The sequence below is a fragment of the Bos mutus genome, chromosome 5 (assembly GCF_027580195.1).
Source record: "Bos mutus isolate GX-2022 chromosome 5, NWIPB_WYAK_1.1, whole genome shotgun sequence".
Lineage (NCBI taxonomy): Eukaryota > Metazoa > Chordata > Mammalia > Artiodactyla > Bovidae > Bos > Bos mutus.
The window spans coordinates 32486137-32507193 of record NC_091621.1 but is presented as its reverse complement, the minus strand read 5'-3'; the positions used below and the strand labels follow the sequence as shown (position 1 = coordinate 32507193).

The 21057-nt window shown below is 36.0% G+C and overlaps 1 protein-coding gene across 2 annotated transcripts in view; it reads right to left on the bottom strand.

Moving 5' to 3' along the window:
* CNTN1 (contactin 1) overlaps window positions 1-21057 on the bottom strand; it is a 430610-nt gene that overhangs the window by 154146 nt on the left and 255407 nt on the right. For both annotated transcript variants that reach the window (XM_005896820.3, XM_005896822.2), the window contains exons 5-11: window positions 19198-19370; window positions 16876-16971; window positions 7628-7834; window positions 4972-5071; window positions 4641-4822; window positions 1519-1643; window positions 771-888 (exon numbers count right to left, since the gene is read on the bottom strand). In XM_005896820.3, coding sequence (XP_005896882.1) covers window positions 771-888; window positions 1519-1643; window positions 4641-4822; window positions 4972-5071; window positions 7628-7834; window positions 16876-16971; window positions 19198-19370 — 1001 coding nt within the window. The remainder of the gene's footprint in view (window positions 1-770; window positions 889-1518; window positions 1644-4640; window positions 4823-4971; window positions 5072-7627; window positions 7835-16875; window positions 16972-19197; window positions 19371-21057) is intronic.

Here is a 21057-nt window from a genome sequence, read left to right as displayed (position 1 = left end):
CTAAACACAAACGAGAGGAGAATTCAAGAGGAAAACATGCCCAGAAAGTGAGGCATCTTGAGAGATATGCACATACAGATTTACACACTCACACACACACATACACACACAAAGAGAAGGGATGTGTTTTGAGTACAGAGGTAAAGGGATTATTTTTGGACGAGAGGAGGTATACATCATCCTTTGGATAAAGAGTATCTAAAGGATAAGTGTAGTAAAGATTCAGATAGTTTTGAATGAGGGATAGGAAGTTGAAACATTTTATCTCCATGATTTTCACTTTTCATGAAGAAGAAACTCAGTGTGGGGTAAAGGGACTGAGGAATGTGCTGAAGGTTTTAAACAGCAATTGTAGGATATGAAACCCAGGGACTGATAAAGCTACTGAGTGCCAAAGACTCTCCAAGGCTGCCTCACAGGCACTGAGGGAGCAGCTGTACTATGTGATGTTCTGGCAGTGTTTAGTTGCCCAGACATAGGAGAAAGCAAGACTTGTAAAAATTTACATGTGTAAAGTTTGCTTTACCATTAAAAACATTTTAAAAACCTTTATACTCTACATTGCTTCCAATTTATTTACTATTCTTCAATGAAAGGAAAATAATACCATTCTAATACAAACCACATTTTAGAAATGCTTAATTTCTAATTCAAGAAACTGTTAATTCAAGAAAGTAATATGAAATTAAGTATAATCTAGATAACCCAAGATACTTTTTAATGTGTTGCTTTCTTGCTGATTGTTGACAGAAACAGAAAGTGATACTGACCCAGGATCTTCAACTCGGCATTTGCGTAAATTGCTCCATGCGTGTTTTCAGCTATGCACTGGTACATGCCAGCGTTTTCAAAGGTCACGTCATACAGCCTCAGTTCCCCTCTATGGTACTGGAAAGAACACAAAGTAAAACACGTCTCCTTGAAAAACTTTAACAGAAATGCTTTCATTTGGGTTTGGGCTTGGTTGTCTTCCATTTTAAGTACATTATTTTTCCCCCACTGTTAATTAAGTCGAGTGGAGTGGGGTTTTCATGGTATGGGGAAGTAAAACCCACTTACCATGCCCAGTGGCTCTTGTTCTATTCATCCTACAGAGCAGAGAGTCCACCTTTTTCCCTCTCGGCCCAGCTGAGAGATTACAGTGGGAAGGTAGAGAAGGACCCCACTGCTGCTACTTGTCCCCAGGGCTAAAGGTAGGACCTTCACTCTTACCTCTGTTTCTGTGGGGTCAGGGAAACAGTGGTAAGAAAAAGAGGACAATATCAGGTAGTGGAGATGGATGCAAAGGAAGAAGGGGGAAGTGGAACAAAGGAGACAATAAGGAGAGAGAAAGAGAAGGTAGACATAAGATTATAGAAAACTGTTTAAGCTGAAAAAAGACACTTTATGTTCACTTTTTTTTTTTTTTAAGGAAACTTTTATATTTCAGGGCCTACATGCCACTAGTTTTTCCCGGGATTATAGGAAATGTTACCTGAACATAGGCTCAAGAACTGCAAAGCGCTTGAACACACATACCGAATATCCATTCTTCAGCCATCGTATGGTAGGAATGGGCTTCCCCGTGGCCACACAAGGCCAGTAGAGATCACTGCCTATATCCACTTCTGTGTCATTGATGTGTTCCACCCACTCAGGAAATGCTAAAAAGTAAAGAACATTGTAAATGCAAATGCAAGTCTCAGCATTCATCATCAACTCAAGAAGACAAATATTATAGTTTTGACCTTCTTCTGGAGAATACATCGGATACTCTCTGAGTCTTAGAATCAATGATAGAATCATTGAAGTTGTATATAGGTCTGTAGGTAAACTTTACATTATTAGAGACAAGGTAATTCTAATTCAACTTATAATTGTTTTTCTATTTGTGAAGCATGTTTTGTTGGGAAGCTGATTCATAACACTAAAATAACTGATCTTTTTCTTATAAATCTTTCAAACTGATATTTAAGCTTTGAAAGAATTATGTTTCAATTCATTGTGTAAGAGGGATAGAGTCCAGTGCACAAGTGGAGGTGTTGTCCTCAGAGAATAGCTGACTCTAGAGTAAAAAGAGATAAGGGTGGAGATGCAAGTGTTAGTAGAAACAGAACAGAAGTTTGTGAGAGTTCTAATTTAATTACTACCATTTTCTCTGTAAAATAGGAAGCCAAGTTATTAGCTGAGAGGAAGGTCGAAGAAGGAATTACTGTGGGTTTAATGGAAACCGTGAAGGCATGATATGGTCATCTAATAAAATGAGAGAGTGAGTAAATCTGGAGAAAAATAGTCCAGTTGCCAAGCAACATTAAGGGCCTATTTAAAGTTAGTGATGCAGTGATGTTTAACTAGACATAGGCTAATCAATTTGGTAGTGCTCATTTCAAGTCATATTCAAGTTCCTTGGTTCTGACACTAAGGCAGAGAGCCAGAGTTTTCCAGTATTACTCTTTGCCAAAGTAGCAAGACAAAGTGGAGAGAGATGAGTGAGCTAAGTTGGTGTGCAGGGAAATGATAATGATTGAACCCAGGTTTAGGAAAGAGATGGCCAAGTTAGGGAAAGTGAGAGGAAGTTAAAACAGAGTAAGACTAACTGATTATAGTTGCTGGTAGATTAAAAGGATTGTAGGAATCTGGGTATTGAAGCTTGAAAGGTGGTGATCAGAGTTTAAACACCTAATAAAAGGATTGTAGGAATCTGGGTATTGAAGCTTGAAAGGTGGTGATCAGAGTTTAAACACCTAAACTTGAGATTGTAAAGGGATTGCACTTTTGGTAACAATAAGGTCTGAACCCTCAGCCTTAGGAGTGGATTGCTGAGCAAGATTGTAGAACAAGATCATTGGAAGAGAGGAGTTCAAAGGAAGTGAGACACAAGACCATTAGAAAAATTATTATAGTCCACATGATTTTATGTCACCAAGAATGAAGTCATGAAAAGACTTGTAGTGGTGATAGTTGTTAATAATGAAAATCTTAGAACAATGGGTTGGGAAGGTAACCTGACATAAGATTATAAACTAGATGATTAAAGGAAAAGAAAGATAGTCTAGCAATGGCAATAAATAGCAAGGAGGACAAGTGTACAAGTCACACCTGGGGATGAGGGTTGTGAAAGAAAATTCAGCCACTGCTTCGTGGTCTGCAGTAGAAACAGTGTCAGTTACAGCAAAGACTAAAGGGAATGTGAATAAAATAAATAAATAAATAAATAAACAGGCAATAAATAAATAAAGGGAATGTGCAAAGTTACGGATATAGGGGATTCTGATAATGATGGACTGTGTTCTAGAGGCTTATTATAAGGACGTCAGAAGTTAGGAATGAAAAGAATATAGAGTCTGAGTAGGAAAGGTGCAAAGCCATGTGGGTATGAAAGTGTAGCCCATAAGACGGCCCTGGAGTCCAAGGGCTTCTTAAGGCAAATGAAATGCACAAGGTGAAAGTTACATTAATCCTAAACCTAGTGGACGTTCTGAGATGGTGGTGATGAGGCTGCATGTGCTGGGTCGTTGTAGATGCTTACTTCATTCCTATATAGACAGAGGCCTGGGGTCTAGTGGTAGGAGGTAAGGGTTCGTCCTGACACTGCCACAGTACCCTTTAGTCTACTGGTATTCCAGTTCAGCTCAGGCATCATCTCTAGTTTTTCCTATCATCCATCCTTTGATGAGACTAAGGTACCCCTTTATCAAATGCTTTATCAATCAATATCATATGTAATCCCCATATTGTACTCACAATTTTCTTTATAATTATATACATTAGGGGTATATATTTATTTGACTGTGTATGACTATATAAATTTGGAGGTTTTTCATATAGTATGACTAGAGTATGAACCCCTCAAGGACAAAATATTTCCTATATTTAACTGTCCTGGCTCCTACTGTGTCTGCCTCTGAGGACGCACTCTGTACATTCATCCTTTCAGTGAATGACCTTATCAAAGACTTAGATGTTTATTCAGGTGTGACCTGCAAATTTCACATTGGAGAACATTGTAGGGAGGATTTCAGTATGCAAAGTTTTAAGCATTGACTGAGAAACTATATTCTCTCCTCCCAAATAAAGCTTATTTCAATTAAATACTTGTATCAAAAAGTTGTATCAAAGAAAAACTTTCCTTAGACCAATAATTCTCTAAGAGTGGCTCCTGGACAAGTAGCATCAACATCTCCTAAGAATTTTTTATAAATACAAATTCTCACACCCCAAATAGACCTTCTAACTCAGAAACTCTTGAGTATGAGAACCAGCAATTTGTGTCTTTAAATAAGCCCTCCAGATGATTTTAAAACATGGTAAAGTTTGTGAATCACTGGCTTAAACTATGTCATAATGCATAGGTGTTTCTACAAATAAAAAAGAGCCTGAAGAAAGTCAACAAGCCATATGAATTGTATTTTCTCAAAATTATCAAGAACACTACTATTGATCCATTCATGTTCCTGTAATACCAGTGGCATAAATTCCTAACTTGTCTACTCATTTTTGTGACTTAGTTGGACATAAAGATAAATATTTTATTGTTTTTCACAATGTAATACACATTACTGTTTTTAAGGTTAATCATTTTATGCTAAGTTTTCAAGTTAGAAAATGGTTTTAAATAAGATATTGATTACATGTGTGGAAAATTAAAACAATGTATCTACCTTGAACATAAATTCTTGCCTGGTGTTTATCCTTTCCTCTATTGTTCTCAGCCTCGCATTCATATATGCCTTCATCTTCTAGCTGAATATTGAAGATCTTGAGGACAGCTCCAGAGGTGCTGATCTCAGCTGTGCTTGGCATTGGTTCTAGGACTTTTCGCCATCGGATATCAGGAACAGGACTTAAATAGAAGATAAGAAGAGCTAATAGTCCACAACACTTAAAAGTCAATTTACTCTATGTTTATAGATAAACATTTTTAACATTTATTTCCTAACAATATAAGATTTAAACTCTATATACATTAATGAAAACTGTGAGCATACTTACTTGCCAAGTGCAAAACACTCTAAAGTCACGTTTTGGCCCATCAATGCATATACATCCTTGAACTGAACTACAATATCAGCAGGATATGGTTTTGTTGTTCCTAATTTAAGAAAAACCAAAATTAGCAAGCAGAGCAGAAAGGCTAAATACACTGCTTAGAATCATAACATGAGTGTGTGCTTTATACTGTAGAACACTTGAAAGACAAATAGATACACAAAGACCTGAAATATAAACCGAATCAATAGTAAATGCTCTAAAAAAGTGGTGGCCAAGGAGGATTGTTGGAAATATATAAGAGCTGAGGGAATCTCAGGCAAAGAGGACATTTGAACCAGACCACTTCAAGTTGAGGAAATCGCATATTTTGACACAACTTCAGGAGTGTGCAGGCAATTATAAAAGGTCTAGGAATCAAAATGATATTGAAGTATATGTAGTTGAAGATGAACTTGAATCTACAATATAGAAGGTTTGAAACTGATATTAAAGATTTTGAGATTAATTTCCTCAATGGTTAGCTATTAATAGGATTTGTTAAAAGACTAAATATGAATTTTACCTTTGGTTTAAGTAGATTTGTTGGCAGTTTTAAGGGAAGGAATATGGAGAAGAAAAATATAGCAGAGAGTTAGAGTTCTAAGTGAGGGCCTGAACAAGGGCAGAGTCACAGTGGGAGCAGAAAGGAAAACACAGATCCAAGTTGTGTTTTAGAACCAGAATCAAAAGAACTGCCCCTTGGATCAATGTTTTCCCAAGATACAGATCAAAAATCCAATTCAAACATAAATTTATTTATTTTAATTGGAGGTTAATTACTTTACAATATTGTATTGGTAAAAATAAATAAATTAATAAAATCCAATTCATTAAAATCACTTGGGATACTCATTGAAACTATAGATTCCTGGATCACATCCTGGGTCTGCTGAATCATTATCTTTGGGTTCCACATTTTCCTCAAACTTTCCAAGTGCTTATGTCCTAAATGAAAACTGCTGTGTTCACTGTCCTCAGGATGTCAGTGGAAAGGAGTTGATGATTAAAATTCTCTCCTGAGTTACCGGTGAGAAATATGATAGTATTATTCAATGAGATGAAGAACACCAGAAGAGGAGGTTTAGAGAGCAGATGAAAGATGTGTTTGAAATATTTCAAATTTAACACTCTTGAGAAGCTTCTGTGTGTCAAGCCCAGGATGTAGGTAGGATTAGGGAAAAGTTTTGGAGAAGTGAATCTGGAGTCAGCACATAGAGCTTCTAGTGAAATAAAGGTATAAATGAATGAGACTATCTAGAAAAAGATTGGAAAGAAATATGAGAATGAGGATGATCTGATGAAGGATACTGCGTAGAGGTTGTCACTGAGGCAGCTGGGAAATAAGCAGAGGCAGAAATAGTCAAAAAATAGGAAAAGAAAGGAGATTTCAAGAGAGGCAGAAGAGATCAACAAGGGTCAAATTTCATACAGAATCAGATCTGAAAATGTCTTTTGGATTTAGTAAATAAGAAGTGGTTTTGATTACTCAAGACTGTTTGCATTGAATACAAAAGAATATGCAGAGGGAAACAAATGGAGGAGAGTTTAAAGACTCAGAAAAGAAAGAGTGATGCAATGACATCCTTAAATGAAACAAATGGGATGTGAATCAGAGCAGCTGCAGCAATTAGCTTGAGCAGCAGGAAAAACACTTTTTCCACTGAGAAAGAAAGTAAGAAGCACTGAATTTTGAGGGACGAAAATGAGGAAAGTTTTCACATGATGGTTCCTTTTCACTCCATGAAGTAGTGGTGAGAGTATTTCCTAAGATTTGAGAGGGGTAAAAAAAAAAAGCCAGATAATAAGATGTTTATTGAATACTAACCATTTGACTGCTATCTTGAGAATAATAATAGAATGTCTGTGATATGACAGACTTGCCACCATTATTATACAAAACTTAGAGGTAAGACCCAAATTTAAGTCTGCCAACAACAGAACCAGTATTTCCTTAGAAGCTTGAATTCAGTGATATGAGTGTTGCAGGAGGACTGAGATAAAAATAACCTGAAGTAAGAAAACATATTGTATTCTGATTTAAGTTCATTCAACTGAAGCCTGGGGAAAGGCCAGTTAAGAACGTGTTAACTCTTAACTGTCATTCAAGATGGTACCACAGTAGTCATACCCTACACTACTTACAATAGAAAGGCAATTTATATACTTATTTCCTTCATGTAAATAATTCCTTAAAAATAAAAAATGATCTGATTGCCTTTCCTTCCACCCCAATTCTGTAATCACTGCAGCTTGTTTTGATATAATCATTCACTTTCATGAATTGACTAAGAAGTAGGACTGACCATGAAACAAAAAACAGATGGTGGTGATTCCCATTTATAACCAAAATATTGGCATTTTGCTAGTAAATCACTTGGGTTTCTATACATTCACTGAACTGGAGGCAACCAATTCAAACTCAACCACCTTAGGACATTTTATGATGTAAATCTTCTCTAGGTGAAAATCTAAGGAAAAACCAAGACTTTCAAAGTATATGTCTTCTATTTGTCCTGGTGAAGCAGTCAGCTGGTTTGCCCATTGGATATTTCTTTTCATTATTATAAGTATGCCATAAGTAGACAACCTTACAAAAACAGAGAACAAATATACTTACGTTCAGGTAGTGGAATGAGTGGGATAAATTTGCTGAACACACTCTTTGTAATAGAGGGACTGGATACAAAGCAAGAATAGTTGCCTTTGTCAGATGCCTCAACATTAGCAATGTAGAGATTGCCATTTGTCTGAGACACAAATCTTCGTTTATCCATTGTGATAAATACAGGAAATTCATTTAGAAGCCAGCGGTAGCTAAGATCATCTAGAAGAAAATATTGTTGACTAAGTATTAAACTCCCTCCAAAAGCAAAGATTTTGTTTTCTAGTAGTAAGCTAGTTCATAACCTAATCTAGTCTTTTCAAATATTATTGACTCAGTTTTAAGCTCTTCTCCAAAAGGAAAAGTCTTGTTTTCTAGAAATAAACTAGCACATAATCTAATCTAGGCTTTTGTAGAGTAAATGTTGGAAGTAGGCCAAGATAAACAGCACAAATTTTCTAAAAGCTACCGTAGTTTGAATATAAAGTGATACTAAGCAATAATATCTATTTCTCAATTATTCATGAATTACCAATATTCTTTTAATTAATTATGGGCTAAATACAACTCAGTTTAAATGACTTGCTTAGAATTTCATGACTAAGTAGAATTAGGATTTTGAATCCAGGTCTAATAGCTTCAAATTCCATCTTCCCTACTGCATTTAAAAGATAAAGTCAACTGTACTGTGGCTTTATATCTTTTTATTCTCCTATTATACATGACAGATTTAGAAATGAGTTTATGCAGCCTATTCTGGCTACATTAAAAAGTAAAAACTACAGAAAAGGAAAAAAGGCATTTTACTTGTTTTCTTAAATATTAGGAAGCAGATCATATGGTAACTTTTAACTGTTGTAAATTCCTTTGGCTAAGCATACTGGCTGGTTAGGCCAAAAGTTGAATTTCCTCATTAAATTGCTTCTTTTCCCAGTTTTCCATTCAGATCTCCCCTTAATGTTTTGAGGGATGACATCCCAGTAATCATGCACAGCAGTAATGCGTAAGAGGGAACGCTGGGTGATACATATTTCTCAGTCTCAATATCCTAATCCCCTTTAAAACATTATAACCATGTGAAGACAACTGCCACTAGGGAGATACCCTCAGGGGGAAAAAAATACCCTCAGGGGAATTAAAATAAAAAAAAAGGTACCCTCAGAAAAAGATCTCTTAGTTCAAGTTAGAAAAGATTTAGATGCAAGATGGTGGAAAATCAAGATATTTTAAAAATGAAATAATCATGACCTGACACCATTCCATTTTGTTTTATGGAACTCAAGGTGATTGACTGGTAAAGCTGCTAAATGGAGAATGAAAAAGAGCTGAATATGAAAAACTAAAAGAATTGCATGCTATATACGTCCAGTATGATTGAAAATAATAGTCCAGGGGATTCCATTTAAACTAGCTATACAATTTTCTCCAGCAATATACAGTCTCATAAAAGTGAATGAAGATTATTTATCTTAACTTTTTAATTACAGAAGTTTATTTTTTGTTTTCAAAAAATGAAAATACAAAGTTAAATTTGAAAGAAAATAAAATCACCATATTTCTCCAACTCAGCATTCTTATTGTTAGCATACACATTCTCTAGACCTTTGTATCTGTGAATAATTCTTGTTGCTGTTACTCAGTCATGTCCAAATCTTTGTGGCCCTATAGACTGCAGCACGCCAGGCTTCCCTGTCCTTCAACATCTCTTAGAGCTTGCTCGCACTCAAGCACATTAAGTCGGTGATGCCATCCAACCAACTCATCCTCTGTTGTCCCCTTCTCCTCTTGCCTTCAGTCTTTCCCAGCATCAGGGTCTTTTCCAATGAGTTGACTCTCTGCATCAGGTGGCCAAAGTATTGGAGCTTCAGCTTCAGCATCAGTCCTTCTAATGAATATTCAGGGTTGATTTCCTTTAGGATTGACTGGTTTGATCCCCATTCTATCCAAGTGACTCTCAAAAGTCATCCCCAACACCACAGTTCAAAAGCATCAGTTCTTCAGTGCTCAGCCTTCTTTATGGTCCAACTCTCACATTCATACATGACTACTGGATAAATCATAGCTTTAACTGTATGGACCTTTGTTGGCAAAGAAATGTCTCTGCTTTTTAATATGCTGACTGAGTTTGTCATAACTTTTCCTCCAAGGAGCAAGAATTTTTTAAATTTCATGGCTGCAGTCACCCTCTGCAGTGATATTTGGAGCTCAAGAAAATAAACTTTTTTACTGTTTCCATTGTTTCCCAACCTATTTGCCATGAAGTGAATGATTCTATTAATATTAATCGTTATCCTTATGCTGATTTAAGAAGGTCAGGTAAAAACCACAGAAGAAACAAAATAAGCAGAAACTTTGGAGGTTGCTTAAATTGCTGAAATCAGGTTTTTGGAATTGGGCAACAAATAATTCTATGTTTATAGTATTTAGAAATAACATTTATCATATATTTTAACAGACTGTAAACCAAAATAATATTTAAAGTATATTTTAACAGATGTGAGTTTGTCTAGTTTTGAAATAATTTTTGTATTCTCACTTAAAAAGAAAATTAATATTTTTGTAATGATTTCTGGACACAAATTCCAAAAAAATTAGAAAGAGTCAGGAAAGTACAGATTTCCTTACAGAAGAATTTTCTTAGCTATACAATATTTCAAGATACCACACACAAAACTAATTCAGAATATTCTGATTACTCCATAGTTATGTCAATGTGGAGACCTGTATTTTAATTCCAGACTAAATATTAATATGACTTTGGTCAGGCTATTTTAACTACCATATTACTCAGTTTTTCTAAATTCTAAGAAATTTTTCTGTGTACCACTCATTAGAGAAGAGGAACAGGATAATGTTTTACTCTTTGAATCTTAAAGGCAGAAAAGTTAGGTCAGAGAAGTTACTGCCATGTGTTGGTAAAAACATAAATCTTGTACTACAGAATAAATGGTCTGGCTGGTTTAAGGCCCAGTGTGTATTTTCCTAAATATTCAATGTGAAAGTGTTAGTAACTCAGTTGTGTCCAACTCTTTGCGACCCCATGGCCTGTAGCCTGTCAAGCTCTTCTGTCCATGGGTTCTCCAGGTGAGAATAGTGGAGTGGGTACCCATCCCATTTTCCATGGGAGCTTCCTGCTCAATGGATCAAAATTGGGCCTCCCCTCCAGTTTACTGAGTTATCTTCTATGTGCCACTAAAGAAGACAAATTTGGTCATTGCCCTTGTGGAACTTGTAATATTAATAATATAAATTTATTTAATAGATTATTGTCTAATGATAAACCATCTACTTGGACAAAAGAATAATTGCAATATGTTGGATGCTATCATTTCTCACTAAAACAAAGCTAGGGATCACTATTGTCATTTTAAAAAAAGGATACAGAGGTTTAGCTAGGTTGACTCGCCCAAGGACGTATAGCAATCAATTCAGTTCAGTCGATCAGTTGTGTCTTACTCTTTGTGACCCCATGGACTGCAGCATGCCAGGCTTCCCTGTCCACCACCAACCCCTGGGGCTTACTCAAACTCATGTCCATCGAGTCAGTGATGCCATCCAACCATCTCATCCTCTGTCATCCCCTTCTCCTCCTGCCTTCAATCTTTCCCAGCATCAGGGTCTTTTCCAATGAGTCAGTTCTTCGGTGGCCAAAGTATTGGAGCTTCATCTTCAGCATTAGTCCTTTCAATGAATATTCAGGACTGATTTCCCTTAGGATTGACTCGTTTGATCTCCTTGCAGTCCAAGGGACTCTCATTTAGCAATAGGAAGGCAGAACTGATCTTCTAACTTCCTTTTCCACCCCAGAACTACCAAAACTGTTCCACAATTGGTGTGGTAGCTGCCCTGATCAGACTTAAGAATGAAGCTTAATTTAGGTAATCAAGAGCCAAACTCTGACTCAGTTCTCATGGGCATTCAGTAGATTATCTGTCTTCCCTTACTCCCTGCAAATGGTAAAAATTAACCATCTCTGAAGAAGTCTTTCCCATTCTGTTGTTTTCCTCTATTTCTTTGCATTGATCACTGAGGAAGGCTTTCTTATCTCTTCTTGCTATTCTTTGGAACTCTGCATTCAGATGCTTGTATCTTTCCTTTTCTCCTTTGCTTTTCATTTCTCTTCTTTTCACAGCTATTTGTAAGGCCTCCCCAGACAGCCATTTTGCTTTTTTGCATTTCTTTTCCATGGGGATGGTCTTGATCCCTGTCTCCTGTACACTGTCACGAACTTCTGTCCATAGTTCATCAGGCACTCTATCTATCAGATCTAGACCCTTAAATCTATTTCTCACTTCCACTGTATAATCATAATGGATTTGATTTAGGTCATACCTGAATGGTCTAGTGGTTTTCCCTACTTTCTTCAATGTAAGTCTGAATTTGGCAATAAGGACTTCATGATCTGAGCCACAGTCAGCTCTTGGTCTTGTTTTTGCTGACTGTATAGAGCTTCTCCATCTTTGGCTGCAAAGAACATAGTCAGTCTGATTTCAGTGTTGACTGTTTGGTGATGTCCACGTGTAGAGTCTTCCCTTGTGTTGTTGGAAGAGGGTGTTTGCTATGACCAGTGTGTTCTCTTCGCAAAATTCTATTAGCCTTTGCCTTGCTTCATTCCATATTCCAAGGCCAAATTTGCCTGTTATTCCAGGTGTTTCTTGACTTCCTACTTTTGCATTCCACTGCAAGGAGATCCAACTAGTCCATTCTAAAGGAGATCAGTCCTGGGTGTTCTTTGGAAGGAATGATGCTAAAGCTGAAACTCCAGTACTCTGGCCACCTCATGCAAAGAGTTAACTCATTGGAAAAGACTCTGATGCTGGGAGGGGTAGGGGGCAGGAGGAAAAGGGGACGACAGAGGATGAGATGGCTGGAGGGCATCACCGACTCAATGGACGTGAACTCCATCCATTTGGGTGAACTCTGGAAGTTGGTGATGGACAGGGAAGCCTGGCGTGCTGTGATTCATAGGGTCGCAAAGAGTCAGACACGACTGAGCGACTGAACTGAACTGAAGAAGTCAGCACCTATTTTCCTCATAGCCTTGCTGTCTGGCTTAAACAATAAATTATTATAAAATTATTTTTTAGGAAGAGTAAATACCAGGACTGTTCCAAAAACATTGCTTTTATCGATAGGTGTCTGGGACTTTTTTCTTTGCCTCAAGAGAGTCTGTACCATATTACAGTGGGGATTTGTTTTGGCCAATTATAGTGCATTTGATCAGTTTCATTGTATTATTTTGAAATATACCACTTACCCAAGCTTGATAAATAATTTTACATTTCTCCTTGATATATATTTGAAGTAATTAAGTGCTGTCTCTGTCCACAAACTTTTTTGAAGATGTTTGTACTTTTTTGTTGTTGTTGTTGTTAATTAACCTCATTAGAACAGAATTTACCTATACCAATAAAACCACAATAGCTTCTAACTTTTGTTTGACATCTATAGTAAACTATATATAAATTCTTTTAGAAAGAAATTTATACCAGGTTATACTGTGGGCTCATATATTCCCTACTATGCTCTAGCATGCTTGTCTATTTTTATGCTTACCTTTCTAGTCTATTGAGATTCAGTCACTATCACATTCAACATTTAATGAGTTTTTTCTCTTAAGAGTATTCCCACTTTCTTATTTATTTAAAAATCCACACCATGTGTATTATTAGATATCCTGTATTTTCTCAATAGTACTCACTCTTCAAATGATGGGCTTTTTTTTAATTCTCTTACAGAATATGCACATATATGATTCCTATTTTGTGAGTTGTGTAACTCAGTTTCAGGTTCTGAAAATTAGTTGGAATCAAAGAATCATGCTTCCATTTTCTGAGAATCTAGGGATTTAGAAAGTCTTACACATTAATGAATTAATGGTTCTATTTAATAAAACAAGATCTAAACAAGAAAATTTATCTTTTGCTAAAATTGTAATCACTATGTATCTATCAATTTAATGAATACACTTATTTACTCTTTTACTTTCTCATTCTTCAAATATTTGTTGGACACATATCCTGTGCTAGGCACTAGGCAATCAGTTGCATATCAAATGTTGTTATAAAATTGAATCAACATTTTTACTGATATAGGTATGTATAAGTATTCCTAATAAATAAACAACTGGTTCAAATAAGAGTTTTCCTCTTTGCAAGAAATTGTAGAACACCCAAATCCATAGAAAAATGTAGTGATTGTAAATGATGAGATTGTCCCCTAGATCTTTTTCCTGTGCATAAATCAAAGGTGAATTCAATAGCCATGAATAAAAAAAATTCTTAGTGAAGTGAGATGTACTTTATTTGTTTTAATGGCGATTCAAAATATAACATTAAATGTACTAAATACATTTTATTTAATTTAATAATAATCCTTTTAAATTAGATATCCATTTTATAATTTAAAAACATTAAATTTGAATCTCATAACAAGGTCTGTGAAGTAGGTGGCACAAGAATTATTACTCCCAAATTTTGAACAAGCAAACTGAGATGTAGTTATGGCTAAGTTAAGTTGACTTAGTAAGGAGTAAATTTTAGGTTATCAGATCACCAAATAGAGCCAACAAGATTTGACTACTATAAATAGTTGCATATATAATGTTCTTTGAGGTTCAGAATCCAAACCTGGTCGGTTCGTTTATACCTCAACTCCATGAAATATTAACTGCAATATACAAAACCTTAACTGCATATAGTGGAAAGATAGATTTATGACATGCAAATGGCAAAATGGTACACACATATATACACACTATGGTCTTCAAGCATATGTCCATTCTTATATTTGAAGGTGTCATGTCTAATGTTCAAAGAGGTCATAATCCACTAAGAGCACAAGTGGAGATGAGTTGTTCAGGTTCTATTCTGTGATTAATAATGTTTCTTTGGCTTATTTAAAAGACGTCCCAGTCCTGCCCCTACCCATGTAAACATTTGTATCTTTATCAGGAAGAAGAGGTAATACACTCATTTGGCTTAATGATTTGAAGCTTCTACCAACCTTAGTCTTGGTCCATGAAATTCTTCAGTCAACAAAGTTGTAAAGATGCCACAGAGGCTTGAAAACCAGACTCATCTCAGAAAAATCCCATAGTTTGTGTTCCTTGAACCATTCCCCATATATCTATCTATACTACTTCCCTAGGTAATGACATGCAGTCCTATGACTTTGAAAACAATTTATATAATGCTGCATGACAAACTGATACTCCTACCTCAGATGTTGCCCTTGGGTTCCACATTCATAGAACTGCCAACTGAACAACTCTTTTTGGAATTTTAAATTAGGCCCCTCACTCTTAATCCACACCTATTCTTCCAGACAACTCCATTCTCTCCAGAGCTCATGACAAATACTTTGATGTCATCTTGACTCCTGTGTTTCTCTTATATCTCACACATAAAGTCTACCAGCCTGTACTCTTACCCCTTCCTTCAAAATATATCTTGATTTAACTACTTCTTCCTACCTCCAGTTCCCCTGCTCTGGTCCATATTCATTGCCTACATGATGGCAATACCTTTAACTGAGCTCCTGGTTTCACTTTTATATTCTGCTGAGTCTTTTCTTACAACAGTAACCAGATTTGCCTTTCTATAACTTAAGTGATGTCCTGTGATTCCTCTGCTCAACGCCCTTCAATGAAAATCTCACTCAAAGCAGATGCCAATGGAAACACTATGAACATGAGGGTATTTTTTCATAATTTTGTCAGTTCTTTAAAAAAAAAAAGACCACTCCTTCATTGAAAAACTTTTTACAACATTTGAATTCATAAATTTCTCCTTTTGTTGTTGTTCAGCCACTAAGTCATGTCAGACTCTTTGCGACCCCATGGACTGCAGCATGCCAGGCTCTTCTGTCCTCCATTTTCTCCTGGAGTTTGCTCAGACTCATGTCTACTGAGTCTCCTATGTATATCAACTAATTCTCTTTCTCCCACAGTTATAAGAAAAAAGTGATCAACATTTGATTATAAACTGTCTATTATCTATACATAATCAGAATAGTATATATGTGCATGTATATATATTCCATATTAATATATGCCAGACTTATAATAGTCTGTTATAAATCATTCTATACAGAGATATTTAGAGACAACTTTATGACATAAGATTAAAACTATAAGAACCCAGAATACTTTTTTATGAGAGAAAAATGGTATAAATATATTATTTGAAGAAAATGTTTGATAAATGAGTGAAAATATTATATATGCAGTGTTCATCTTTTAATCAATGGTTTTGTAGCTTTCATTTTAGCCATATCAAATTACTGAAAACATGTATTCCAAAGTTGAATCTTGTAGCAGATGAACTTCAGTTTAGCCCCTTTCTTGTGTACAGGGATACATTGGCAGCCCCTGTGTACCTGTTGTGACAACTCTGAAGACTGCACATTTTTTAAACTTTGCTTCAAATACAATGTGCACAGACAAACCCAGGGCTTCACCAGAGGAAGACTGAGGGAGCACTCCAGTGGGGAGAAGGAGTAAGGATGAAGGGCAGAATCCTAGCTGAGGAACGTGAAGGTCAACAATCTTGCTCTGTATCCAATTCTGGATTTCCTCAGCTTTTATTTTCTTTACTATATGTATTTGTAACTCACATTTTGTTTGTGGATTAGAACTCCTAAAGAGATTAATAATTTATTATGTCTCTTTCTTTCTGGTGTTTAATTACAGGTCCTAGTATATTTGGCTGCAGTCCATGGGGTCGCTAAGAGTCAGACACGACTGAGCGACTTCACTTTCACTTTTCACTTTCATGCATTGGAGGAGGAAATGGCAACCCACTCCAGTGTTCTTGCCTGGAGAATCCCAGGGACGGGGGAGCCTGGTGGGCTGCCGTCTCAGGGGTCGCACAGAGTGGGACACGACTGAAGCAACTTAGTAGCAGCAGCATATTTTAGATGCCAAATTATTAATAAAATGATTATTTCCTCCTTGGTACTATTCTATTACAGGAATTATTTGTAGAAAATCTACCATATTTTCTCCAGTGTAACAGGACTTTAATAGGAACATAATCCAACATACATGTTATTTATAAGCTGAAATGATCATAGACCTTTGTAATTAGGGACAACTGTTTAAAGAATCAAAAAAGCAAGCATCTATAAGCTCTAGTAAGTGATGTGTTATAAGGTTATACAAATATTGAGTCTTAATTATAAATGCTCCAATATCATGAAGAAGTAAAAGTGTTCCCACTTCATTTCCTAGATGCTTATAATCATAGAAGAGCTCAGTTTACCTGGGAAATGGTATGGAGGGTCACAGAGTAGCACCATTCCTTTCCCTTCTTTCACTCTGACCTCAGGACGTTCCTCAGGTGGGAAAGGATCAAGATCTAATCATGAAAGCAAGAAGGAAAACATTCATTCTCTGGGCAATAGAAAAATTGATACTCATTAAAGTTTCTTTTTCAGCTACTAATTCACTTTTAGATACAATATTTCTCTGTTGGTTTGGTGAAGCTTATCAAAAGCTTATTCAAGCCTTTTCAGACGCTGGAATGTGCACACATTACAGAAGAATATGGACATTGGCAGCATCTGTATAACTGTTGTGACAACCCGGAAGACTGTGCATTTTCTAAACTTTTCTTCAGATTTAGGAAGACTCTCTGTAAGAATATCTGGAAATACAATGTGCACAGACAAACCCAGGGCTTTACCAGAGAAAGTCGGAGAGAGGAGTCCAGTGGGGAGAAGGAGTAAGGATGAAGGGCAGAATCCTAGCTGAGGAACGTGAAGGTCAATAATCTTGCTCTTTTTCAAATTCTGGACTTTCCTCAGTTTTTATTTCCTTCACTCTGTTCTGTGTATTTGGAACTCACATTTTGCTTGGATCTGATTCTTCATTTATGTTACTGGTTCTTATTCTGTTTCAGTCTTGTCTCATCTCCATTTCCTTATGTGTGATAAGTTGGTGTCGGTCACTAAGTCATGTCAGACTCTCTGCGACTCCATGGACTGTATGTAGCACACCAGGCTTCCCTGTCCTTCACTATCTCCCAGAGTTTGCTCAAACTCATGTCCATTGAGTTGGTGATGCCATCTGACCTTCTCATCCTCTGTAGCCCCCTTCTCCTCTTTCCCTTAATCTTTCTCAGCATCGGTGTTCTTTCCAGTGAGTTGGCTCTTCACATCAGGTGGCCAAAGGATTGGAGCTTCAGCTTCAGGATCAGTCCTTCTAATGAATATTCAGGGTTCATTTCCTTTAGGGTTGATTGTTTGATCTCCTTGCTGTCCAAGGGACACTCAAGAGTCTTCCCCAGCACCACAAGTTGAAAACATCAATTCTTCAGCACTCAGCCTTCTTTATGGTCCAGCTCTCACATGACTACTAGAAAGACCATAGCTCTGACTAAATGGACCTTTGTCAGCAAAGTTATGTTTCTGCTTTTTAATATGCTGTGATCAGTACTCAAATTATGAAATCTAGTTTTTAATTCTCTTTATGTTTATGTCTCTGAAAAATTATCATTCCAATAATTACCTTTTTGCAAAGAACCCTTCAAATCTACTTTTCCTGTCCTGATGCCTCCCTGGAATGCCATTCCTATTCTAAAACTTAGTTGGGGTCTATCTCACTGTGGATAACAATGTCTTCTCTAAATGCGAAGAGACCATTGAAGCGCTTACTTTTATCCTTGATATTGGTCTTAATTGCTCCCGTTCCATTTTAAAGAGAGCAAAATGTTTCTGCCCTTTGACTAGACTTTCCTTAAGAAAATATTCAAGGTCTTTTTCCTTCAGTGAATCTGTTGTATATTTCCTCAAGGACTGAGTTTATCATTTGCACTCTCACTGTCACCACATGAATTTAATCTGGCTGCACTTGCTGATTTTGTCTCACTCCCTTCTGGTAATCAGTACCACTTGGGTCCTTTTAAAAATGTCACTTTCATCCTATAATTCATTTTGCAAAATATTTAAATGCTGACTTATAAAATCACGTATGGAGAACATCTAGTCTAACTCCTCTCCCAATAGACATTTTTATTCCATAATAACCTCTAACTTTTAGTTTAGCACAATGTTTCTCAAAGTATTCTCATTATTATTGTCCCTAAAAGGAGAAATTTTATTTAATTTAAACTTAAATCAGTTAACATTTAATTCATTACTAACAAGAAAAATTAAATACTAAGGAATAAGACCATTGTGTTGTAATACATAAAATGGTTCCCTGCCTCCAAGAACTGATTTTCACTCCCGTGGGGACAATATCATCCCCAGTGAGAATTCAAAGCTTAGTATTTCCATTGAGAGTAATTATTAGAAACTTATTCAAGATCTTTCTGAACATGACCTTAGTTTATTTTCCAGTGTTATCTTTGACTACTTTAAATACATTCATAATATTTTTCATAATACTTTGCTCTCTTGGAATTGTTTTTCTTCTCCACACAATTAAGGCCCACTAATCTTGTAAAGCCCACCTCATCTAGAAGTCTTTCTCTCGCTTTTCTTTCTCCTCGATTTCTCCTTTTTTGCTTAATTCTTCTGATAATGTCTAAAATTTTCTTCACCTAAATGCACATACCCATTTTAAAGTCACAATTACTTACATCCAAAACTCAGGGTTGCTTCAGTGCTTCTGACCATCCCATAGTTATTTGATGCTAAACAGTAATATATTCCAGCATCTTGCTGTTTGTCCGGATTGTTGATAACAAGGTTTCCTCCTACCATACTGTACCGATCACTTGTCAGATCAATATCCCCATTATTCATTCTCCATCTATGAAAAAATAAGTAAATGCTATATCAAATGTCAAGAGGACTGAAATCAGTATACTGGGATAACACTGTTCTAAAATAAAATGAGTACAGCTCCATATGAAAGAAGGTGATTAAGTAGTTGACTCAGAGTGGTATTTCTACATATTCTATAATTCCATGTCTCTGGGCTCATGATTTATAATTTAGTTCGGGCACAGAAAGGTAAATGTTCAAGTATATGAGATATTTCCTTTTTTAGCATGAGGCATTCCAAAGGACAAATATTTCATTGACTTTTGCTACATAAACTGGTTTCTTAGCAGATATACATGCATCATAAATGATAACTATTTATGAAGTAGGTAGATTCATGAATAAATAAATGTTATATAAATATTTTAAATATTGCTATAGTAGAAATAAAATATAAGATATCAAAATAAGATACCAAAGTATAAGATATTAGATATCAATATCAAAGTCATTTTTGAATAAAATTTCATTTTGAATAAAACAAACCAATAGAAATCAGGGTTTTACTCATTTAATGTCATATTCTGACCACTAGAGGTCGATCACACCATTTGAAAATGGCTGAAGTCAATTGGGTCTTGGTTCCAGGCCACAGATACATTATTGCAGGTATATTGATGGTGACGGTGAATAAACTAACTAGAAACAGGAATCTAGAATCTAAACTAACTAGAATCAGGAAACTTTCATGGTGAGATGATGAGAGGATTGCATATATAAAATAGTTTTCAATTAAGCTGACCACCTGCATAATTTTATAATCATTCTCTTTTAGGGTTAAGGTTTCATGTCTTCTGCAGTGTTCTAAGACAAGAACTATGTCAACCAGTGGGCTATGGCCCCATCATTCATGTCCTGGCTGCAAAATTCTGATTAGGGTTAGCATCTTGCCAGAAAGGCCTAATAATTTTATAATATTTTTAATAAATCGAACTACTAGAACATTTTTAGTTTTAATTTTTACAGTGTGGGAAGTAATTTAAAAGCAAACACAGAAAACCATGCTTTGCTTTTCAAAACCTACCAAATATCAGCCCTATGAACAAATCATCCCCTTCATCCTAGCTGGTGGCAATATTGTCCCTGCCTGAACCATCCAGTGTCGAGTCACTTAGCATTTGCCAAGGCAGTGGTTTCCCTTGTGAGGCACTAGTTATATCAAAATGTAAGATATCAATATACATTCCTCCCCATTATATTCACTCCAAATTTTTATTTCTTGTTTTAACTTCTTCCCAGTGGGTCTGATTCTGCTCCTGATGTGATATAATGATTAAATCTTGCTGTGATTAGGTAAGTTCACTCGTCTATTTAATTTTTCGGGATATTCACCATTGTTATAATCCCTTTCACACAGCCTTAAGTACAATTTTTATTTGAGTTCTTGTTAATGTGGGAGACAGGGCAAGATAGTGAAAGTCTCAAGACTGATAAGTAAAAAAGTTCCCTGTTTTATCTTTCATGATGTTGCCATGAATAACAAATTATCACAGAACATACCATAAATATCAAAGTACTATGTGAATGACAAATTGCATGATTACCAAGGTTAGTATGGCTTTCCTTGAATATTAAGTAAATTTTCATCATGGCAAGTGTTCTTTTGTCAGACAAGCTACATCATGAGCTGAATAATTTTTTCTTACTTTGCTGTCAAATGCAGACCATCTTCA